Source organism: Oncorhynchus gorbuscha, linkage group LG22, assembly GCF_021184085.1.
Source record: "Oncorhynchus gorbuscha isolate QuinsamMale2020 ecotype Even-year linkage group LG22, OgorEven_v1.0, whole genome shotgun sequence".
Lineage (NCBI taxonomy): Eukaryota > Metazoa > Chordata > Actinopteri > Salmoniformes > Salmonidae > Oncorhynchus > Oncorhynchus gorbuscha.
This window is the reverse complement of record NC_060194.1, coordinates 14,171,075-14,194,679: the sequence shown is the minus strand read 5'-3', so window position 1 is coordinate 14,194,679 and position 23,605 is coordinate 14,171,075. Positions and strand designations below refer to the sequence as shown.

The 23,605-nt window shown below is 42.2% G+C and overlaps 1 protein-coding gene across 3 annotated transcripts; it reads right to left on the bottom strand.

Moving 5' to 3' along the window:
- Positions 1 to 216: 216 nt before the first annotated feature.
- Positions 217 to 22,024, bottom strand: LOC124009779 (carbonic anhydrase-related protein-like). Of its 3 annotated transcripts, XR_006834319.1 has the most exons (11): positions 21,623 to 22,024; positions 21,405 to 21,425; positions 17,428 to 17,619; positions 17,006 to 17,130; positions 14,534 to 14,629; positions 12,984 to 13,046; positions 12,467 to 12,515; positions 12,257 to 12,369; positions 7,625 to 7,806; positions 5,993 to 6,166; positions 217 to 2,344 (listed from the first exon to the last, which is right to left on the bottom strand). XR_006834319.1 is itself a non-coding variant. In XM_046321934.1 (10 exons), exons 1-9 carry the CDS (start codon positions 21,693 to 21,695, stop codon positions 7,672 to 7,674), a joined length of 867 nt encoding a protein of 288 aa, XP_046177890.1. In that variant the 5' UTR covers positions 21,696 to 22,022; the 3' UTR covers positions 217 to 2,344; positions 7,625 to 7,671. The 3 variants fall into 3 exon arrangements, 2 of the variants coding, with proteins under 2 accessions (XP_046177890.1, XP_046177892.1); XM_046321934.1 differs by lacking the exon at positions 5,993 to 6,166 and having other exon boundaries at positions 21,623 to 22,022; XM_046321936.1 differs by lacking the exons at positions 5,993 to 6,166; positions 21,405 to 21,425 and having other exon boundaries at positions 21,623 to 22,018.
- Positions 22,025 to 23,605: the final 1,581 nt, after the last annotated feature.

Genomic DNA, 23,605 nt, shown 5'->3' with positions numbered 1-23,605 from the left:
ATGCTGGAGACGGACACTAGTACAGTAGGGTCTGATGTATACATGGTATAGTGTGGCAGGGACTGGAGAAGTCTGCGACTTTGGTCCTATGTAATGAAAATTCAATTTAAAATGAAGTGAATCATATACCTACCAATATTAAATGGTAGTGATCTCTTTCAGTGGTGTGATGGTAAATTGAACTGGTTAGTTGAAATAACACCAGTGACACATGTATTACTACTAACAGTTTGACCTTTATTGTTAAGTGACAGTAAGAGTCATCTTTATCATCATCATCATCATTATCACATTAGTCAGTACAAGAACTACAGAACCTTAAAAAAAAAATTCAACAAAATTCAAGTCTTCATTGTTTCATTTTCATAGCCTATAACCCTGGGCTGTACTGTGTTGTCTATAGCCCTTAAAAGGTCATTTACCTTTGATGGATGTCTCCTTTGTTTTTACAAGAAAGGGCACACTGTGGTCTAATCGTCTATTGCCATGCTTCCTATAAGCAGATATCGAAAAGCACAAAAACACTGCGTTTAATACTGCGAGGACAGGAGCCAGAAGCTGACGGAAATATCTCAACAAATATCAGCCTATGAGACATCTGAGATTATATGGCATTAAACCTGACCTGAGGTCATTAAACCTGACCTGACCATTTATATTATACAGAACTACATATGTTTCTGCTTGTTAGTGTTTCCTATTCTGAGAGACAGTGTGGTTTTAACAGCATTTAAAAAAAAGTAATGTACTGTACATTTATTTTCCATATTTTGAAAATCCCTAGGAACAGGTGTTAGTTAATTCACATTTTTCTACTTATTACACAACCTTCGTGACAGTACAGTACAATTACATGCCCCAAACTAAGAATGCAAACCTGCATGAAGCCTGCACAAATCCTATCACTAGGACTACATTCCACCAATAGCCCCACTATCACACCAGTAAGAATGCATGCCCAATCCAGTGCTTCCATCTAGTATACTACTGTTAGTGAGGATATTGGATCAGAGCCAATCATGTCTCTCCTTCCAGAGCATGGATACATCTTGTACCAGCCAACAGCGAATGGCTATGTTCCAGGTCACAGGTGAAGCCAGCTGGTTGGTCTGTCAGCGCTGCCTTAATCAACAGAGTAAAATCGTGCCTTTGTGAGCTCCCTCCAAGTCCAGTAGCTATAAATTGTAACACCAGATAATGTGACTTAACCACAGAAATGTGGACCATTATACTGGTAGTTACAGGTGTGGCTCTACAAAATGTTGGCATTTTTTTAGCTAACCTGGTATTGGCAACAATGTGTGTGCCGTCATCTTTCTACAAATCTTCTCTCATTAATCGAGACGGGCTTCTGTCATCCTGGCATGCGGCCCTTTAGGGTAGACCACCCTGTCTCAATCAATGAGAGAAGATTTGAAAAAGACAAGATGGTGGTGTACACATTGCTGGATTACTTCATGGAGCAAACAAACATTAATTTATTTTAACAGAGCATTTTATCGATTTCAAATGGACTCCCTGAAACTGGACACAGCCATTTTATGAAACGCCGGTTTCCACGATTCGAGGACAAAGATAGTATCGCAAATACCAGGTTAGTTGAAAAATGTCCAGCAACATTTTGTACAGCCATTTCTGTAACTACCAATATAGTGGTCCAAATCTGGTGTTACAATCTGTAGCTACCAGTCCAGGGGATTCAATGTAACATAACTTCCAGCTGATTCAACAAGGCCATTCTCTCTCTCCCCTCCTTTCACTATGAAAATAAAAAAAGGGAATATTTTGCAGATGGAACATTCCAGCAATCATGTCGCCGCTACGACTGGGTTTGGCCACAGAGGTAGCGGGTAGAGGAGCAAAGGGTTATTTTTTATAAGTCCTATGTTTTGGGTTAGAGTTGTTTGACATTGTGCAATATTAATATTAATATTTTCCACTCTTAAATCCACAAACTATTATCCTGTTTCCTGTATATGCGCTATGATGGTTACAGAGCTAGAAATTACATTTTCAGGCACACTTTATGTCACATAATCCTTATGAATCCTTATACCTGTTACGCGGAGTGAAACCCAGTAGCAGACTCCGACAAGGAGACTGGGATGAAATAACCAAGGTATTTATTGAAACACAGGGGGGAGATGGAGTGCAGGTCATGGGAAGCTCGGGCGGGTTGCTGGAAACCAGATGAGGGTGCGGAGGCTGGAGCGAGAGGGGTTGAGACAGGGTAAGCCGGTCCGGCGGGGATTCCAAGGGGGTAGTAGAGTGGGGAATCCAGGACAGAATAGCAGGATGACAAGATGTGGGACTGGAGACAGGACCAGAGTCACAGCGGGCAGAACTGTAGCGGAGAGGAAAACAGCGTCAGGCAAGGAAAACAGGCACAACAGAATCTGAATATTAACAAACGGCTAGAAACGTAGACTGACTGAGCAGAGATAATGATCTGGCAGCGAGGAAGTGGCAGGGTTGAGTATTTGTAGAGGTCTTGATTATGGAACAGGTTGCAGCTGGTGGGAATCTGCTCTGACTCCAGCAGACTTGTCGACAGACAGACAGACAGACAGACAGACAGACAGACAGACAGACAGACAGACAGACAGACAGACAGACAGACAGACAGACAGACAGACAGACAGACAGACAGACAGACAGACAGACAGACAGACAGACAGACAGACAGACAGACAGACAGACAGACAGACAGACAGACAGACAGACAGACAGACAGACAGACAGACAGACAGACAGACAGACAGACAGACAGACAGACAGACAGACAGACAGACAGACAGACAGACAGACAGACAGACAGACAGACAGACAGACAGACAGACAGACAGACAGACAGACAGACAGACAGACAGACAGACAGACAGACAGACAGACAGACAGACAGACAGACAGACAGACAGACAGACAGACAGACAGACAGACAGACAGACAGACAGACAGACAGACAGACAGACAGACAGACAGACAGACAGACAGACAGACAGACAGACAGACAGACAGACAGACAGACAGACAGACAGACAGACAGACAGACAGACAGACAGACAGACAGACAGACAGACAGACAGACAGACAGACAGACAGACAGACAGACAGACAGACAGACAGACAGACAGACAGACAGACAGACAGACAGACAGACAGACAGACAGACAGACAGACAGACAGACAGACAGACAGACAGACAGACAGACAGACAGACAGACAGACAGACAGACAGACAGACAGACAGACAGACAGACAGACAGACAGACAGACAGACAGACAGACAGACAGACAGACAGACAGACAGACAGACAGACAGACAGACAGACAGACAGACAGACAGACAGACAGACAGACAGACAGACAGACAGACAGACAGACAGACAGACAGACAGACAGACAGACAGACAGACAGACAGACAGACAGACAGACAGACAGACAGACAGACAGACAGACAGACAGACAGACAGACAGACAGACAGACAGACAGACAGACAGACAGACAGACAGACAGACAGACAGACAGACAGACAGACAGACAGACAGACAGACAGACAGACAGACAGACAGACAGACAAGGAAAGAGTACTGGGGGAGTGGCGGCAGGTCAAGGAGACACAGGATGAGCAGTAGAGGGCATTGCAGGAGCAGGAGCAGATGTGACAATACCAGATTACCAACTGGGTCAATAACATTTTGAATCTGTTGATTAATACAACATTGCGGCAGGTAGCCTAGAGGTTAAGAGCGTTGGGCCAGTACCGAGCCGATTAGGTGGGGGGGGGGGAACGGTTTATGTGCCCTCAAAGTGCTCAAGCAAGGCACTTAACCCTAGTCGCTCAGGTTAAGAGTGCCTGCTAAATGACTCAAATGTAAATGTTAGCAAAGACAAAAAATAATACAGACTCCAAAAAGATATGGGAACAGTTCTTGTTTTTTCTTAAAGGCACAAAGGAATATCATGGACATAAAACATCACTTATCAGAAGATACAATCTCCACCTATGTATTTTGTTAGTGTATTTGTGTTTTTGCTTGATATGCTGGTTTTTCTAGTTGGTTATTGTTTTTTGTATTTTATTTGTTGTGGCCCATTGGGTGCATGTATAGTTTGGTATACTGTGTGGTTGTTTTGAGTTAAATAGGAAAAAATGTAATGAATGGTCTATACAAAATATATATATAAAATCACTTATGCAATTTATTTGATGTAATATTATCAAGCTAATTATGCAGTACCGTCAAACTTTTTGTATTTCCATGGTAAAACAGTATTGACAATTGGCAGACCCATTTAACTACCTGCATTTACAAATGTGCTACAATGTAATTACATGCATTATTACCTTATGATTAACAAGTAATGGTTTGGTAATGTAATTTAAGGTATTGCTGAATTGTGCAATTTGAGTCAACAGTCAGGTCCCCTTCAGAACCCCCTTTCTCTATCCCTTCAGAACCCCCTTTCTCTATCCCTTCAGAACCCCCTTTCTCTATCCTTTCAGAACCCCCTTTCTCTATCCTTTCAGAACCCCTTTCTCTATCCCTTCAGAACCCCCTTTCTCTATCCCTTCAGAACCCCCTTTCTCTATCCCTTCAGAACCCCCTTTCTCTATCCCTTCAGAACCCCCTTTCTCTATCCCTTCAGAACCCCCTTTCTCTATCCCTTCAGAACCCCCTTTCTCTATCCCTTCAGAACCCCTTTCTCTATCCCTTCAGAACCCCCTTTCTCTATCCCTTCAGAACCCCCTTTCTCTATCCCTTCAGAACCCCCTTTCTCTATCCTTTCAGAACCCCTTTCTCTATCCTTTCAGAACCCCCTTTCTCTATCCCTTCAGAACCCCCTTTCTCTATCCTTCCTTCTTCTTCCTCCATTTCTCCTTTTCAAGGCCCCTCTCAGGTATGGTCAGGTAATATCCCTTACCAAAGAGACAATACTCCACTATCTCTCCTGCAATTCTCTCTGTAGCTACACTGTTTCCCAGTGGTGTAAAGTACTTAAGTATGAATACAATAAAGTACTACTTAAATAGTTTTTTGGAAGTATCTGTACTTCACCATTTATATTTTTTTATAAATTTTACTCCAAAACATTCCTAAAGAAAATATATTTTAAACTTTTTACTCCCTTACATTTTCCCTGGCACCCAAAAGTTTTTTTCTTTAAATCAGGCAGGACAGCAATATGGTGCAATTCACACACATCAATATAACGTGTTGTCATCCCTACTGCCTCTGATCTGGCGGACTCACTAGACAATTATGTCTGAGTGTTGGAGTGTGCCCGGGTCTGTCCGTAAATGAACAAAAACAAGAAAATTGTGCTATCTGCTTTGCTTAATATAAGGAATTTGAGTTTTCCATTTACTTTCACTTTTTCCACCACTGTAGATAAGTACTGTAACGGCCGTCTGATGAAGAAGGATCGGACCAAAGAGCAGCGTGGTGGTGTGTTCATGATTTTTATTAACACTGTACACTAGAACAAAATAACAAAGTGAGAACCGAAACCCGAAACAGTCCTGTCAGGTGCCGAACACTAAACAGAAAACAACTACCCACCAAACACAGGTGGGAAAAAGCTACCTATGTATGGTTCCCAATCAGAGACAATGATAGACAGCTGTCCCTGATTGAGAACCATACCCGGCCAAAACAAAGAAATACAAAACATAGAAAAATGAACATAGAATTCCCACCTAACTCACACCCTGACCAAACCAAAATAGAGGCATAAAAAGCTCTAAGGTCAGGGCGTGATAAGTACATTTAAAACCAGATAGTTTTAGACTTTTACTCAAGTAGTATTTTACTATGTGACTTTTTTACTTGAGTCATTTTCTATTAACGTATCTTTACTTTTACTCAACTATCGTACAACCATTTCCACACAGTTTGTTATACTTAGCCAGTAGCTACTAAAACATCTGTCAAACTACCAAACAAGTGTCCCTTGGCTCTCTGATACAGTCATGTTCTTTCACTTACAGTATTTGCGCAATGCAGTTGAGGCCAAGCCACACTTTGTCCCTGTGCCATCGGTTGAGCACATCCAAATTCAGCCACTCAAAATGAGTACTTTTCCAGTTGTTTCCCAGGTGTTCCCAATGCGAGCTCTAAAATAGATATCCCTCCGCTCCACACACAACGCCACAGCTAGTCCTAGATTAGTAGAAGAACTGGGTTAGCTCATTATTACTATAGCTCTGACACTGCTCCTGTGTTTAGTGGTGCCATTATTATTTTACCTCTGGGAAATGCCTTGCCTATTTCCATTAAACTATGACTTCCAGGGCATGACAATATAGCCCCGATTTCATTTGAAACATGGTTATTTTTGTTGTTGTGGTATAAATGACTTCCCGTCAGGTTTGAACCTGATTTGTGGTTGTGAAGAGCGATGGTATCTAGTATTCCCACAGATGTCAAAAACACTTTTGAAAATATCTATACATATATAAAGTACACTCTATATACACAAAAGTATGTAGACACCTTCAAATTAGTGGACTTGGCTATATCAGCCACACCTGTTGCTAACAGGTGTATAAAATTGAGCACACAGCCATGCAATCTCCATAGATAAACACTGGCAGTAGAATGGCTTCACTGAAGAGCTTAGTGATATTCAATGTGACACTGTCATAGGATGCAGTCTTTCTAACAAGTCATTTTATCAAATTGCTGCCCTGCTAGAGCTGCCCCGGTCAACTGTAAGTGCTGTTATTGTGGAGTGGAAACATCTAGCAGCAACAACAACTCAGCCACAAAGTGGTAGGCCACAAAAGCTCAGAGAATGGGCCCGGAGAGTGCTGAAGTGCGTAGTGCTTAAAAATCGTCTGCCCTCGGTTGCAACACTCATTACAGAGTTCCAAACTGCATCTGGAAGCAATGTCAGCACAATAACTGTTCATTGGGAGCTTCATAAAATGGGTTTCCATGGCCAAGCAGCCACACACAAGCCTAAGATCACCATGCGCAATGCCAAGCGTAAAGCTCTGGAGCAGTGGAAACGCTGCAACAGACAAATCTGAGTTTGGCGGATGCCAGGAGAACGCTACCTGCCCCAATGCATAGTGCCAACTGTAAAGTTTGGTGGAAGAGGAATAATGGTCTGGGGCTGTTTGTCATGGTTCGGGCTAGGCCCCTTAGTTCAAGTGAAGGGAAATCTTAACACTACAGCTTACAATGATATTCTAGACCATTCTGTGCTTCCAACTTCGTGGCAACACTTTGGGGAAGGCCCTTTCCTGTTTCAGCAGGACAAAGCCCCCGTGCACAAAGCGAGGTCCATACAGAAATAGTTTGTTGTGGAAGAACTTGACTGGTCTGCACAGAACTCTGATCTCAACTCCATTGAATATCTTTGGATAAATTGGAACGCCGACAGTGCCCGACCTCACTAATTATCTTGTGGCTGAATGGAAGCAAGTCCCTGCAGCAATGTTCCAACATCTAGTGGAAAGCCTTCCCAGAAGAGTGGTGGCTGTTATAGCAGTAAAGGGGAGACCAACTCCATGATTTTGGAATGAGATGTTCGACAAGCAGGTGTCCACATACTTTTGGTCATGTAGTGTATTTAAAAACGATGTACTTGGTATTTAGATGGTTGACATTTACCTGTTAAACGTGGAACTAAAGATCTCCCGTGGAGGGAAGGGGGGTGGTCACTGGAAGGCAGCCCGGACGGTCCTGTCGCTGAGGGGCTGAGAGGGGCGGAAGTTGTCTCCCAACATCCCGTCATTCCCCTCAGGTAGATCAGCACCTTTCAGATGGGACCTGAGCCTCCTGAACTCCTCTATCTGGGAGAGTTGATGAAAAGAATGGCGAAGGTAAAGAGTGGTGATGGATTAGTTAAGATAAGTATTCCGTCTAGTTTCGATCAATGTTCTGTCTAGCTGCACTGTGGTTGCCCTCTGCTCCAGCCTTTACAAACCTAATGTGGATAAAAACATAAGGCATATGTCCATATTGTGTGGACTACTAAAGTAGAGTGCATTCAGAAAGTATTCAGACTCCTTCACTTTTTTAACATTTTGTTACTTTAATTCTATAAATTCTAAAATTGATTAAATTGTTTTTATCCATCATCAAACTTCACACAATACCCATAATGACAAAGCATAAACATATTAGATTTTTTTGTGAATTAAAAAAAAAATTTAATAAAAAGGAAATATGACATTTACATTAGTATTCAGACCCTTTACTCAGTACTTTGTTGAAGAACCTTTGGCAGCGATTACAGCATTGAGTCTTGTTGGGTATGACGCTACAAGCTTGACACACCTGTATTTGGGGAGTTTTTCCCATTCTTCTCTGCAGATCCTCTCAAGCTCTGTCAGGTTGGATGGGGAGCGTCACAGAGATGTTCGATCGGTTCAAGTCCAGGCTCTGGCTGGGCCACTCAAGAGACTTGTCCCAAAGCCACTCCTGCGTTGGCTTGGCTGTGTGCTTAGGATCATTGTTCTGTTGGAAGGTGATCCTTGGCCCCAGTCTGAGGTCCTGAGAACTCTGGAGCAGGTTTTCATCAAAGATCGCTCTGTACTTGACTCTGTTCATCTTTGCCTTGATCCTGACTAGTCTCCCAGTCCCTGCCACTGAAAAACATCCCCATAGCATGATGCTGCCACCACCATGCTTCACCGTAGGGATGGTGCCAGGTTTCCTCCAGATTTGACACTTGACATTCAGGCCTAAGAGTTCAATCTTGGTTTCATCAGACCCGAGAATCTTGTTTCTCATGGTCTGAGTGTCTTTAGGGTGACTTTTGGCAAACTCCAAGTGGGCCTTCATGTGCCTTTTACTGAGGAGTGGCTTCTATCTGGCCACTCTACCATAAAAGCCTGATTGGTGGATTGCTGCAGAGATAGTTGTCCTTCTGGAAGGTTTGCCCATCTCCACAGATGAACTCTGGAGCTCTGTCAGAGTGACCATCAGGTTCTTGGTCACCTCCCTGACCAAGGGCCTTCTCCCCCGATTGCTCAGTTTGGCCGGGCGGCCATCTCTAGGAAGAGTCTTGGTGGTTCCTAACTTCTTACATTTAAGAATGTTGGAGGCCGCTGTGTTCTTGGTCCATCTTATGGCTTGGTTTTTGCTCTGACATGCACTGTCAACTATGGGACCTTATGTAGACAAGTGTGTGCCTTTCCAAATCACCACAGGTGGACTCAAGGATGATCAATGGAAACAGGATGCACCTGAGCTCAATTTTGAGTCTCATAAAAAAGGGTCTGAATACTTATGAAAAGAATGTATTTCTGTTTTTGTATAAATTTCTAAATATCTGATCTTATTTAGTGTTTTCAGTGTTCCGTACATGTTGGCATTCTACTGTATGCTTAGGCTAAGAGCTCATTTCTTCCTGTCCTGGTCTATTTTACAGACCTCTTTCCAGCTGAGTCTGGTCTTGTGTGTGTAGCAGTAAAATGACAGACGTTCTCCGTTAAAGATTTTCATTGGGTACTGGACTGGACACCTAGCCCTAAGCTAATAATTATCTGGTTGGATGGTCAGTCAGACTTTGCCAATGCAGGAGGATAGTGTTTGCCCGGAACAAACAAGACAGATGGATTCACTAATACAGGATTTTATGAGGCACAGCCTTGACAACAGTCGAGTTTCATAGAGCTGCCTACATAAACAGAGCCATTAACAACCATTATCAGATTAATCGATCAATACTGATGACTCGTTTACTATCAATAAAATGTAGTGAAAGCCGTTTTCTTTGTTCTGGCTTCCATAGATGGTACACATAAGGAACATGTAGTACTTTTCAAAGTGCTTTTAGTCAATAGTCAACAGTTATAAAGCAATGCTACAGCTGGGAGATGGGAAAATCGACATAGAATATTCCATTGAACAATGATCTAACATCACAGCACAGGTTTAAAGGTGTTCCTAAACAGGCTGCATATTGGGTAACTGCCCTCCAGAGTTTATAGAACACTGAATTACAGGATCTCTATGAGCTGTCCTGTGTTATTTACTGTATGTGAATAATTGGATCTCTATGAGCTGTCCTGTGTTATTTACTGTATGTGAATAATTGGTCGCTCAATACGTATGAACAATTCATTTAATCGCTCTGAATTTTTTTTAGCTTTTTGATATTTCAATTCATGCCTTTGCTCTCCACCATAACCTTTCCGTCCTCTCAAAGGGAGGTGTCTAGCCTTTACATGAAAGGCTTGCTCAGAATCAAAGCCTCTGTAGAAAGTGTGCTGACTTGGAGGACAAACTGTATTGTGCAATGCTGTTGAATCAGAGGTTGGGACCTTGCTTCATAAATATGGGCTTATAAGTGCCAAATCAATCACAACACTGGATTTGACCTTCTAGCAGAACACACACTTCAATGCAGGTAGCTAGAGCAACCTCAAGATCTATGGAAGTAGAGCTGGTTTGAATAACACTTGGTATAAAAGCAATACGGCCACTTGGAGGGCTAGCAGGTGCCATCACCATTGACATGTGAAGGGATAAGACCTAGGGGTAAGACCTGGGGCAAGGGTCTAGAAGCCAACATTAATACATTCTTTATTATTTGCCCCTGCTGGTCATCTATGAATGTTTGAAGGTCTTAAAAAATGATCTGGCCTTAATGGCCACATGTACTCTAAAAGCATCACCCAGTACAGACAGAAAAGGTCTGGTATCTTTCTAGATAGTTTCTTACTAGGTTCCTGCTGAAAAGACCAGCATATGCTGGTGACTAGTGCTGGTTTTGCTGGTGACCAGCCTTCATACCAGTATAAGCTGATGACCAGTTTATACTGGTATGCTGGTGATGCTGGCAACCAACATATCATCATAAGTACCAGCATATGCTGGTTACCAACAAAACAAGCATCAAAGTGCTTAAAGATGCACTATGACGAAATCGCTCCGCCATTTCCTGGTTGCTAAAATTCTAGTTTATGTGACAAAACTAGTAAGAATCATTTTACCATCTACTGTGAAATATATTTTTCATAACCAAAAATATTGAATTTTCAGTTGTTTGAGGCTGGTATACAAAACCGAAGGACGGCAGGCATATAAATAGCGCCCACATAGAACAGATCTACTGCTTCTTACTTCCTTTCAATGAGAATGACAGATCTAACACACATTTCTATGTAAATTGTAGGTTACCCAAAAAGTTACATATTGCAGGTTTAATCACTTAAGACAATACATTACATATCACAAATGAAGGCCTAGTTCTTCCCTAATAAAGTGGCCACATCAGGACTGGAAGTCACATTATGAATGTTCATCCATCCACAATCTGAATTCAGACTACTAATTCCAACTACTTATTCAGATTGGATTAGTTGAGAAAAATGTAATTTATCTTTGTGTTGCATAAGATTAATTAATCCGTCAGTGTACATGCAAAAACGCAGATATTGAAACAAACAATTAAACATATCGGACTGCAGGGCCTCCTGAGTGGTGCAGTAGTCTAAGACACTGCATCACAGTTACTAGCTGTGCCACTAGAGATCCTAGTTCGAGTCCAGGCTCTGTCGCAGCTGGCCGCGACCGGGAGACCCATGAGGCAGCCCACAATTGGCCAAGCGTCGTCTGGGTTAGGGGAGGGTTTGGCCAGCTGGGATGTGCAAGTCCCATCGCGCTCAAGCGACTCCTGTGGCGGGCCGGGCGCACGCACGCTAACACGGTCGCCAGGTGTACGGTATTTCCTCCAACATATTGGTGCGGCTGGCTTCCAGGTTAAGTGGGCAGTGTGGCTTAGCTGTGTCGTGTTTCGGAGGACGCACAGCTCTCGACCTTCGCCTCTCCAAGACAAGACTGTAACTACCAATTGGATACCATGAAAAAGGGGTAAAAAAAACATAGGGAACTGCAATAGAGCATGCTGGAAAATATGATCTTTATGGTTGTGGTTTTGCTTGCTAGACCATGCTGGTCAGACCAGTTTGACAGCTAGACCATTCTGGTCGGCCAGCTAGACCATGCTGGTCAGACCAGTTTGAAAGCTAGACCATTCTGGTCGGCCAGCTAGACCATGCTGGTCAGACCAGCACTGACCAGCTTGAAAATTCTGCTGGTCTACAGTTGGGGTTTTCAACAGGGTAGGGAGTTTTCCCTAGCCATTGTGCTTCTGCATCTGCAATGCTTGCTCTTTGGAGTTTTAGGATGGGTTTCTGTAAATCACTTTGTGAAAACTGCTGATGTAAAATGGACTGCGTAAAACACATTTGATTGATTAATTGAGCCAGACCATTGTGTCAGATGGTCTACCTGTAACTGTGAGATGGTGAGTGGGTAGCGGTACAGGATCCAGGTGACGCTCTCACTACATGGAGGGGTGGTCAGGGAGCCCTCATACACCCAGTAGTCTCTCAGGAGAGGGTCTGGAGGGAGTAACAAACACATACCATGTCCTCATCCAATGCCGTGTCACACCATACACGCAAGCAGGAATCATACACAATTAGAAGAAGGACTCACCAGGAAGTAGTGTGTTGGGATTGAAGCACGGTATGATCTTGGTCTTCCCCTGTACAGATAGGTCAACACACTCAAATATTTGTTGACCTGCTTCGTTTGTAATGCACTGTTTATTTCGCCACCATGTTTGTCATGACTGTATTATTGCAGATCGTCTTTACTACTGGAGCTCCTTCTTCACATTCTGCATCAACACTTCACCTGTCTAATCTGAAATGTTTCAAGTCAATCTGGAACATTGATTGCATCAGGTTTAATTGAAAAATCAATACATTAATCAATTTCTGCCTGCTCCAATCGTTGCACCTCTACTGATTTTCTGTTAACTGCCAAGTTTGATTGTCTATGTACTGTATGTCTTCCTCGATCTCTCAGTTGAGCATTGGTATCTACCCCCTTAGGTCATGTCAGTAATTTCTCATAACCTCTGCCCTCTCATCACCATGACAACTCATAACCATAACATCATCACCATAACAAGATGACTTGGTCAACAATGTGGGTGCCAAGATCTTACCTTGTATTGTAGGTCCTGCAGCACTTCTGTTATGGCCTTCAACCCCAGATGCTCCTTCCCTATCTGAAGGAAACAATGTCAATGGCATCAAGTCAAAAAGAAGTCATGAAAGATGGTCCTAACAGATCAATGTAATGTTATGATTTTAACACATCTTAACAGGGTGCTGTTGACATGTTTGGAGCCTCCTGAAAGGATGTGAAAATGGTGGAAAAGTACTCAATTATCATACTTGAGTAAAAGTAAAGATACTTTAATAAAAATGACTGACTAAAAGTGAAAGTCATCCAGTAAAATACTACTTCAGTAAAAGTCTAGAAGTATCTGGCTTTAAATATACTTATGAAAAGTAAAACTCAATGCTAAAATATACTTAAGTGTCAAAAGTAAATGCAATAAATACTTTCAAATTCCTTATATTAAAGGGATACTTTGAGATTTGGGCAATTAGGCCCATTATCTACTTCCCCGGAGTCAGGTGAACTTCTGGTTACCATTTTTATGTCTCTGTGTCCTGTATGAAGGAAGGTAGAGTTAGTTTCACGAGCCAGTGCTAACTAACATTAGCTCAATTACTGGAAGTCTATGGGTATCTGCTAACTTCCAGTCAATGTGCTAACACTAGTTAGCAATTGTGCTAGGATCAAATCGCTCGCAGAGACATACGAATGGTATTCACAAGTTAATCTTGTGAATTACTCTGGGGAAGTAAATAAAGGGCTTTATTGCCAAAATCACAAAGTATCCCAAACCAGACTGCACAATTGTATTTATTAGTACATTTAAGGATACAAACCAACACTTAGACATCATTCACAACCGAAGCATTTGTGTTTTGTAAGTCCGCCTGATCAGAGGCAGTAGGGATGACAACGTGTTCTCTTGATAAGTGTGTGAATTAAACAATTTTCCTGTCCTGCTAAGCATTCAAAGTGTAACAAGGACTTTTGGGTGTCAGTGAAAATGTATGGGAGTAAAAAGTACATATTATCTTAACCTCTACGGGATCAGTGTATTATGCTTTACCAGATCTAATGTGTTATATTCTCCTACACTAATTTCATATTTCCACAAATGTCAAAGTGTTTCAAATGGTATCAAGAATATGCATATCCTTGCCTCAGGACCTACAGACAGTTAGATTTGGGTATGTCATTTTAGATGAAAATGGGGGGGGGGGTCAGATCCTTTTAAAGAATGAAGTGAAGTAAAAGTTGTCAAAAATATAAATTGTAAAGTAAAGTACCCAAAATACTTTAGTACTTCGAAAATATTTTTACTTTACACTTTACTTTACACCACTAAGTGTTTGTCCATTCAAATATTCAGTCAGTGCCTCGAGCTAGTTCATATCAGTCAAACGTTATCATGGTTATTTCAATGTGGTGTTTTTTCTCAGTACAATAAAAAAAGTGTATTCAGTGTCAAAGCTGATATGAATATGATACAAAAAAACAGTAATAATAAACCAAGTGCCTAACAAAACCATACAGAGCATGAGAAGAGGGGATTCTCATGTGACTATAGACTGAGACCAAAGCAAACAATACCTGCACAAACAGAGCGATGATGAGAACTCCGTTCTTCTTACCCAGGGCTTCCTCCACACTGTTGAACAAGGTTGTGTTCCAGTGGATCAGATGGAGCTGGGGGGGGGGGGGGGGCACATGTATTGTATTGTACCATATTATAGTGGAGCTGATCACCAAAAAAAATATTAACCAAAGAAAGTAAATAAAGATATTCAGGTAAAGATAGAAAATGAAAGAAAATGAAAGAACGATGAGCAGAGGGAGGCTGCAGAGGACAGGGCCGAGACAGAGCAGGTGTAAGGGACGTAAGGGCACTCTACAGTTTGAAATAGAGCAGAAAACACCTTTGATAGAGAGGAAAGCTTATAAAGCCAAACCACCAGTGGCATAACCTCTTCAGGCCCTTTCAAACGCGTCAATGGCCTGAGCGATGTGTAAATATATGAAACAAAGTAATGAGCTTTAAAAGCCCTGACCCGAAGTAACCTGTTATGTGAACATAACAAGTCCCTCGTTCTCAAGGCCATCAGACTGTTAAATAGCCATCACTAGCAAAGAGAGACTGATGCCTACATACACCGACTGAAATCATTGGCCACTTTAATAAATGGAACACTAGTCACTTTAATAATGTTTACATATCTTGCGTTACTCATTTCATATGTACAGTTGAAGTCGGAAGTTTACATACACCTAAACTCAGTTTTTCACAATTCCTGACTTTTAATCCACGTAACAATTCCCTGTTTAGGTCAGTTAGGATCACCACTTTATTTTAAGAATGTGAAATGTCAGAATAATAGTAGAGTGAATGATTTATTTCAGCTTTTATTTATTTAATCACATTCCCAGTGGGTCAGAAGTGTACATGCACTCAATTGGTATTTGGTAGCATTGCCTTTAAATTGATTAACTTGGGTCCAACATTTTGCGTAGCCTTCCACAAGCTTCCCGCAATACGTTGGGTGAATTTTGGCCCATTGCTCCTGACAGAGCTGGTGTAACAGAGTTAGATTTGTAGGCCTCCTTGCTCGTACACGCTTTTTCAGTTCTGCCCACAAATTTCCTATGGGATTGAGGTCAGTGCTTTGTGATACCCGCTCCAATACATTGACTTTGTTGTCCTTAAGCCATTTTGCCACAACTTTGGAAGTATGCTTGTGGTCATTGTCCATTTGGAAACCCATTTGCGAACAAGCTGTAACTTCCTGACTGATGTCTTGAGATGCTCCAGTATATCCACATAATTTTCCTACCTCATGATGCCATCTATTTTTGAAGCACACCAGTCCCTCCTGCAGCAAAGCACCCCCACGACATGATGCTGCCACCCCCATGCTTCACAGTTTAGATTTTTCCCATGACGTCAAGCAAAGAGGCACTGAGTTTGAAGGTACGCCTTGAAATACAATCTAGAAGAAAAATAAATGCACACCTATTTAGGCGAGGTGCTGGCTAGCGGAGTAGAAAACTTGAAAATAAAGGAGAGCCGCACACTCTTAGGAGCTCAGATGCAAAAATGTAATATCCAACGTTTCGACAGCCAAGCTGTCTTCATCAGGGTATGATCACAAACACTGCGGGATGACTCGTTTATATATAGTGTCAAAAGACACACAGGTGTCTGTAATCATAGCCAAGTGTGGCCTGATAACATTGGTTAATTCTCAAATATTAAAATGGCATACAAAGAACAGCATACAAAAAACAAATCGATAGCATACGATCATAGATTCATTTTAGACTACACAAGCTTACAAACAATTACAATGGCAAAAGTCAGAATAATTACAAGAATGGCTTCAGATCAAAGTCTACTTTGAGACCGAAGGCCTTGAAATACATCCACAGGTACATCTCCAATTGCCTCAAATTATGTCAATTAGCCTATTAGAAGCTTTTAAAGCCATGACATAATTTTCTGGAATTTTCCAAGATGTTTAAAGGTACAGTCAACTTGGTGCATGTAAACGTCTGACCCATTGGAAATGTGATACAGTGAATTATAAATGAAATAATCTGTCTGTAAACAATTGTTGGAAAAATGACCTGTCATGCACAAAGTAGATGTCCTAACCGACATGCCAAAACTATTTGTGGAGTGGTTGAAAAACGAGTTGTAATGACTCCATCCTAAGTGTATATACTGCATTCTGTACTTTTCTACTGTATCTTAGTCTATGCCGCTCTGATATTGCTCGTCCAAATATTTATATATTCTTAATTACATTCCTTTGCTTAGATTTGTGTGTATTGGGTATATGTTGTGAAATTGTTAGATATTACTTGTTAGATATTGCTGAACTATCAGAATTGAAGCACAAGCATTTCGCTACACCTGCTAAACATGTGTATATGACAAATCGAATTTGATTTGATTTGTAACAGTGGCCTCCAACTTAAATAAACACGGTCAGGGCCTTGAAGCGGACAGTGTGTGTGTGTGTGTGTGTGTGTGTGTGTGTGTGTGTGTTTGGCCGAGACCCATACCTCCATGGGGAAGGCCTTAAAGTTGACTGTGTGTTCTGAGCCCCGCTGGTTCTCTTTGCCCCAGTGGAAGCGCACCTCATGCAGCTCGTACTCATGATCAATTTGCAACGGTCCACCAGTTACCACTGCAGACAGGAAACCCAGAGCATCACGGGAGAGCAGACACAGGAAATGCAGACCACATCAGATGATCTTGCGTTTTGAACGTAGGCTTGAATTCTGATTCAACTCTGAAGTGTATGTGTATGTCCCTTGCAGCACACAGTCATTGACTCAACTTTCAGGGGTCATGGCTAAGATCGTTGAAAAAGTGCATTCAAGATCATTACAATTGTGGAGGGTTGACATAAATTCCAGCCATGAATTGTTTTTATGTGTACCATGGTAATGTTAAATTAACTTTTTGGATGTGTGTTCTGCACCTGATTTGGACCTCAGCATGATGCGTACGGTGTGTCCATCGTTGATGACCTCACAGTCCCGACACACAACGTAGTTGGGTGTTAGCCCCACGTCCAGGAGCAAGGGGTCATAACGCGCCTCCCGGGAGTTCAGGTTGATGGGTGACTGGTACTCCCCATTGGCATCAGGGAACAGCAAACCCCACTCTACACCTGAACACACGCACAACTTAGACTTACACTCAACGTCACTGATGCTTGCGTAAAGTTACAACTTCTGGGCTCTGGCATGCACTGAGATCTCCATGCAGAGGCCTTCATGCAGTGCGTGGTGAAGTCACAAAGTGGTGATGGAGTATGCCTAGTGTAGTGTAAATCCAGCCTTTGAATACGCAAGCAGCATAAACAAAGTGTATAAGTGAGGACGCACTAGTGTGCACACACACACACACGCACACACGCACACACGCACACACGCACACACGCACACATGCACACATGCACACATGCACACATGCACACACACACGCACACTGGAGTTAAAGAGTTCACCAATTCCTCGGTGTCACTGCGCTGAGCATTTGGGGAGTCGGTATCAAGAATAACTGTCACCAGAGGGACACAAGGACGCTCTAGTTTGTGCTTCTTCCCACCTCTCACACTTTCTTTCTCACTTTTATCTCTCTCTTTTTCCCCTTCTATTTATTACACACTGTTAGTCCCACATCTCTCCATTCTGTGTGTAAATGGTTTGTGAAAAAAATCCTCATTATCATATTCTCACATCTTTTCACACTCTGTAAGAGCAGTCTGTTAGCTAGCTGTCTCTGGTCTCTGGTCTTTCCATACCATGAATTATTTCATAGTTATTTCATATCACTGCTGTATGTGCAGAGAGAGTGCAAAATGCAATTAATCGAATCCGATGAGATCAAATCTGTCAGGGACACACACTTCTTGCAAACTATTACAGACTACAAAGGGAAGCACAGCTGCGAGCTGCCCAGTGACACGGGCCTACCAGACGAGCTAAATCACTTCTATGCTCGCTTCTAGGCAAGCAACACTAAGGCATCCATGAGAGCATCAGCTGTTCCGGACGACTGTGTGTTCACACTCTCCGTAGCCGACATGAGTAAGACCTTTAAACAGGTCAACATACACAAGTCTGCGGGGCCAGATGGATTACCAAGATGTGTGCTCCGGGCATGTGCTGACCAACTGGCAGGTGTATTCACTGACATTTTCAACATGTTCCTGATTCAGTCTGGATAATACCAACATGTTTCAAGCAGACCACCATAGTCCCTGTGCCCAAGAACACAAAGGCAACCTGCCTAAATGACTACAGACCCGTAGCACTCACATCCGTAGCCATGAAGTGCTTTGAAAGGTTGGTAATGGTTCACATCAACACCATTATCCCAGAACCCCTGGACCCACTTCAATTTCAATACCGTGCAAACAGATCCACAGGGGATGCAATCTCTATTGCACTCCACACTGCCCTATCCCTCCTGGACAAAAGGAGCTCAGCGTTCAACACCATAGTACCCCAAAGCTCATCACTAAGCTAAGGATCCTGGGACTAAACACCTCCCTCTGGAACTGGATCCTGGACTTCCTGACAGGCTGCCCCCAGGTGGTGAGGGTAGGTAGCAACACATGTGCCACGCTGATCCTCAACACTGGAGCTCCCCAGGGGTGCGTGCTCAGTCCCACCCCTGTACTCCCTGTTCACCCACGACTGCATGGCCAGGCATGACTCCAACACCATCATTAAGTTTGCAGACGACACAACAGTGGTAGGCCTGATCACCAACAATGACGAGACAGCCTATAGGGAGGAGAACAGAGACCTGGCCAGGTGATGCCAGAATAACAACCTATCCCTCAACGTAACCAAGACTAAGGAGATGATTGTGGACTACAGGAAAAGGAGGACTGAGCATGCCCCCATTCTCATCGAAGGGCTGTAGTGGAGCAGGTTGAGAGCTTCAAGTTCCTTGGTGTTGTCATGACGTTGGCCTGGGGGTAGGTTTATGACAGTCATAAATACCTCTTTCCCCCTTTTTCCTCTCTCTACCCTACTGATGTTATATTTGCAAACCCCTTGGTTAACATAGAGATTCTGGGAACATCAGAAGGTGGGGGGAAATGAACTATATTCTGGTAATCCGACCAATTGAACATATGCGGTGGTACTTAATGAATATGATGTCAGTTCGGTTGTCATCTGAGACATTCTCATCATTGATAAGATGACATAAACTCTACAGTGGATTCACATGGAATTGTTGTTCAATTTAAATGTTTGAATATTAAATTATTTGTGATGGGATGAAATGTGATTTTAGCTTCTAAAATGTGAGATTTGGGTTTTCATAAGATAGGGCTCTGCTCAATCAGTGGCCCGCCCCTGTGAAGGGACATGGGCTATAAAACTTTTCAAACACACCCTACTCTCCCTTCCTATATAATGCCTTGACGACAATATAACCTCCTTCCGAGGACGACGGTCCGATGTCAGAATGGTTCAGATAATAACTACAGAACGAAGCCAACATCAGCTTGAGCTACGGTTGCGAATGGTATGAACTTTGAACTCTTATTCAGTACAGAAGTGATTCCTCCTAGCCTTTGAGTTAGCAACAGCAGATGCAAACGAGGGTTAGGAAGGAACAGACAGAGTATGCTGTCTATCACACAACGATGTTACTACAACGTATCCAATTTACCACCAAATACTTATTTTCCACCATAATTTGCAAATAAATTCATTAAAAATCCTACAATGTGATTTTCTGGATTTTTTTTCTCATTTTGTCTGTCATAGTTGAAGTGTACCTATGATGCAAATTACAGGCCTCTCTCATCTTTTTAAGTGGGAGAACTTGCACAATTGGTGGCTGACTAAATACTTTTTTGCCCCACTGTATACACTCATGTAGATACTACCTCAACTGGGCCGACCAACCACTGCTCCCGCACATTGGCGAACCGGGCTATCTGCATTGTGTCCCACCACCCACCAACCCCTCTTTTTACGCTACTGCTACTATCTGTTCATCATATGCATAGTCACTTGAACCATATCTACATGTACATACTACCTCAATCAGCCTGACTAACCGGTGTCTGTATGTAGCCTCGCTACTTTTATAGCCTCGCTACTGTATATAGCCTCGATACTGTTATAGCCTCACTACTGTATATAGCCTGTCTTTTTACTGTTGTTTTATTTCTTTACCTACCTATTGTTCACCTAATACCTTTTTTGCACTATTGGTTAGAGCCTGTAAGTAAGCATTTCACTGTAAGGTCCTGTTGTATTCGGCGCAAGTGACAAATACACTTGATTTGATTCTACAGTGTCTCTCCCTCTAGCCCCATGATGGGGGACATAAACGGGATCAAAGCTCTCCCTTCATACATCACTGACCCAATCTAAATACAGACCCACTCTGAACTGTCTGACCTCCGACACACGTACTTAGCCTTGTAATTAAGATGATGAAACCATGGCTTTGGATCGCAGAGGGAGCACACAGCACAAAAGACATGCTTTCTGAAGTTAGTAAATGAAGCTGCTAATGTGTTACCGCTACAGACAAGTCCCGGATGACTTTATCCCCTACCAGCAAGATAAACAAATGTTTTCTCAAGTCAACACCAATGACAATATGACTATTAGAGTCACTAAAAGGTCAGCTCTTGACTTAGATGTTACAACCTCTCGTGTTCTTTTCCCAGTTACTGGAAACCTTGACTAATTACCCTAAGAGCCCAGAGGCGAATTTGAGACACACAAAGCACACAATGGAGCCCTGGACAGGAGCTGGTAAAGCTCAAAACCATGAAAGCATGGTAGCTAGACCACTACTCTCTTAGAATACCAAATCATTGGTGTGACTCCAGAATCTCAAGTTCAGTTCTAGACAGCTAATTTGCATGATCAAGTTACCCCAAAAAGGAGTGCATTGATCAAATGACCCTACCTTCTTTAAGTTCTTTACCTACTGTATGTGAGAGAGAGAGAAACAGAGAGAAGAGTATATATCTGTTTATAGCTGTGAAGAGAGTACTGCATTCCCATATCAATGCATGTGTTTGGTGCCAAAATGGGGAAGAAAATGTTATTTTTTGGAGCTCTGTTTTGCGCGAGAAAAAGAGTGAAAGGAAACTAAGTGTATACTAAAAGCTCCAAATCTCTTACCTTCCTGATATCCCCAGTCCAATTCATCCTTCCCAGGGTAGTAGTCTGACTCCTCAATCACACTGTCTGCCATGGCTGTGGCAGTATGGAACAAGTCTCACTTAACACACTTGCTTTGATTTGAAGTCACACTCTGGCTTTTGCTCTTATCTGTCTTCTTAATCTGTCTTCTTATTGTTTTCTTCCTTCCTTCCTTTCTTTGTGTGGTAGGGAGGGTTTTCTGTCAGATGCCAGTGACTTTGAGAGCCTGTCTTCAGCCTGCTGCAGTACGGGCTGGTAGGGTGGTTCAACGCCAAATACTGATGAAGGGGGGGCTGAGTCCATCAAATAGGAGAGAGTGATTGTTCCAACTCTCTCTCTCTCTGTGTGTGTCTGTGTCTGTGTCTGTGTCTGTGTCTGTGTCTGTGTCTGTGTCTGTGTCTGTGTCTGTGTCTGTGTCTGTGTCTGTGTCTGTGTGCGTGTGTGCGTGCGTGCGCGCGCGCGCGTGTGCGCGTGCGTGTGCGTGTGCGTGTGCGTGTGTGTGAATCCAGGCTGCAGTGTAGACTCTCTCACTGTAGGGCAGTGCAAGCAGCTAAGAGTTTCACAACTCTCTCTAAGTACCAGCAGCCCACAGGGTCCCCACCCCCACACATACAGAGTAAGCTTGGATTGGATGAGTCAAGTGCCTGTGCAAATCTCATTTGGAGCACCTTTTTACAGCACAGCATTTCACAATGGTGTAAAGGTGTATTATGATCCTGATGTTTTTGAGGTGAAGAGAGTGCCAGTCAGCATTTCATTATTAGACTGTGATCTAGTTTTCCAGATTTGTTTTACCTCAGAGATTACGGGTTCATTTTTTGCATTTCTTTTTTCAAAGACAACAGATTGACAATATCCTCGGAAAATATAAGGTTTATGTAATATTGGTGTCCAATATTTCATGTGAACCTCCCTTTGGAATTTGAAAGTCCTTTACTGGCTAGGTTTTTTTTTTCTTTTTTTTCTATCGGCAAATAGTAAACCAATAATGTATTTCTCAATAGATACAAAGTATATTGTCATTCTCAATAGAGCTTACAGAGTAGAACTGACCAGTACTGTTCTGGCACGATATAATATATCCCGCTGTGTCTTATTCCTGTCCCAAAGTGTAGAATTTGTCCAAAGGGTTTAAGGCTGATTAATTGCTTTATATTTTGCAAAAGGAAACCACCTTGACCCTCATTTCTCATTTCCTAAATTGAATACATTGCATAACGCACTCTGTCAGAATATTCCTAATGAGGTCATTTTGATCCCAGAGGACCAGATATGATGCTATAAAAATTGGGTTTTAAATAGCATGACTTTTAGCATAATAACCCTGTTCAGCAGCAAATAAATCATGAACATAGTTGACACTGGTCTACTTTTCTTTCTTTTCTAATCTGGACTTTTTCATAAAGTTTTATATTATTGCATATTTTTCTCATATTCTTTGTTGATATATAAGAACCATTTTTCCATTCAGGCCTAATTTGTCTACAATTTCTTAAGTCATTATTGGTCATTCATATATACTCACTATGTCTATTAGTATTATAGTATAGTATTATTATAGCTAAGAATTCTGTTAGAATTCCATTATTGCTGCAGGTATTTTTTATTATTCTCCAGCCGGTGGAATATGCCAGGTCCAACTCCTGTCTAAGGCTCCTTTTTCAATTTGGATAGCAAATTAATAACGACACTGCCCTCTAGTGGACACTAAAGGATCTTGCAGAACACTTATCTTGCTGAGTATGATTGACTATAAATGATGAGTTTCACCAGCGGTTAGGTTTTTGACCAAACACTACACAGCTGATTCAAATTATCGAAGCTTGACGCTTGATTCAGCTGATTCACCTTGGGGTCCCCAGGTCCAAGTTTGGGAAAACCTGAGTTACATTCTTTAGAAAAAATATTTAACTATTTTGTATCTTTTATTTGTAATGTTGTATGAAATTAGTTCAATCATTT

Excerpts from the sequence above, each read along its gene's own strand:
- LOC124009779 (XM_046321934.1), bottom strand. The coding sequence starts at position 21,695 with ATGGCAGACAGTGTGATTGAGGAGTCAGACTACTACCCTGGGAAGGAT. Across the intron at positions 17,620-21,404 it reads AGGTAAAGAACTTAAAGAAG|GTGTAGAGTGGGGTTTGCTG; the intron begins GTAGGGTCATTT and ends GCGTGTGTTCAG. Across the intron at positions 13,047-14,533 it reads TCATCGCTCTGTTTGTGCAG|ATAGGGAAGGAGCATCTGGG; the intron begins GTATTGTTTGCT and ends TGTTTCCTTCAG.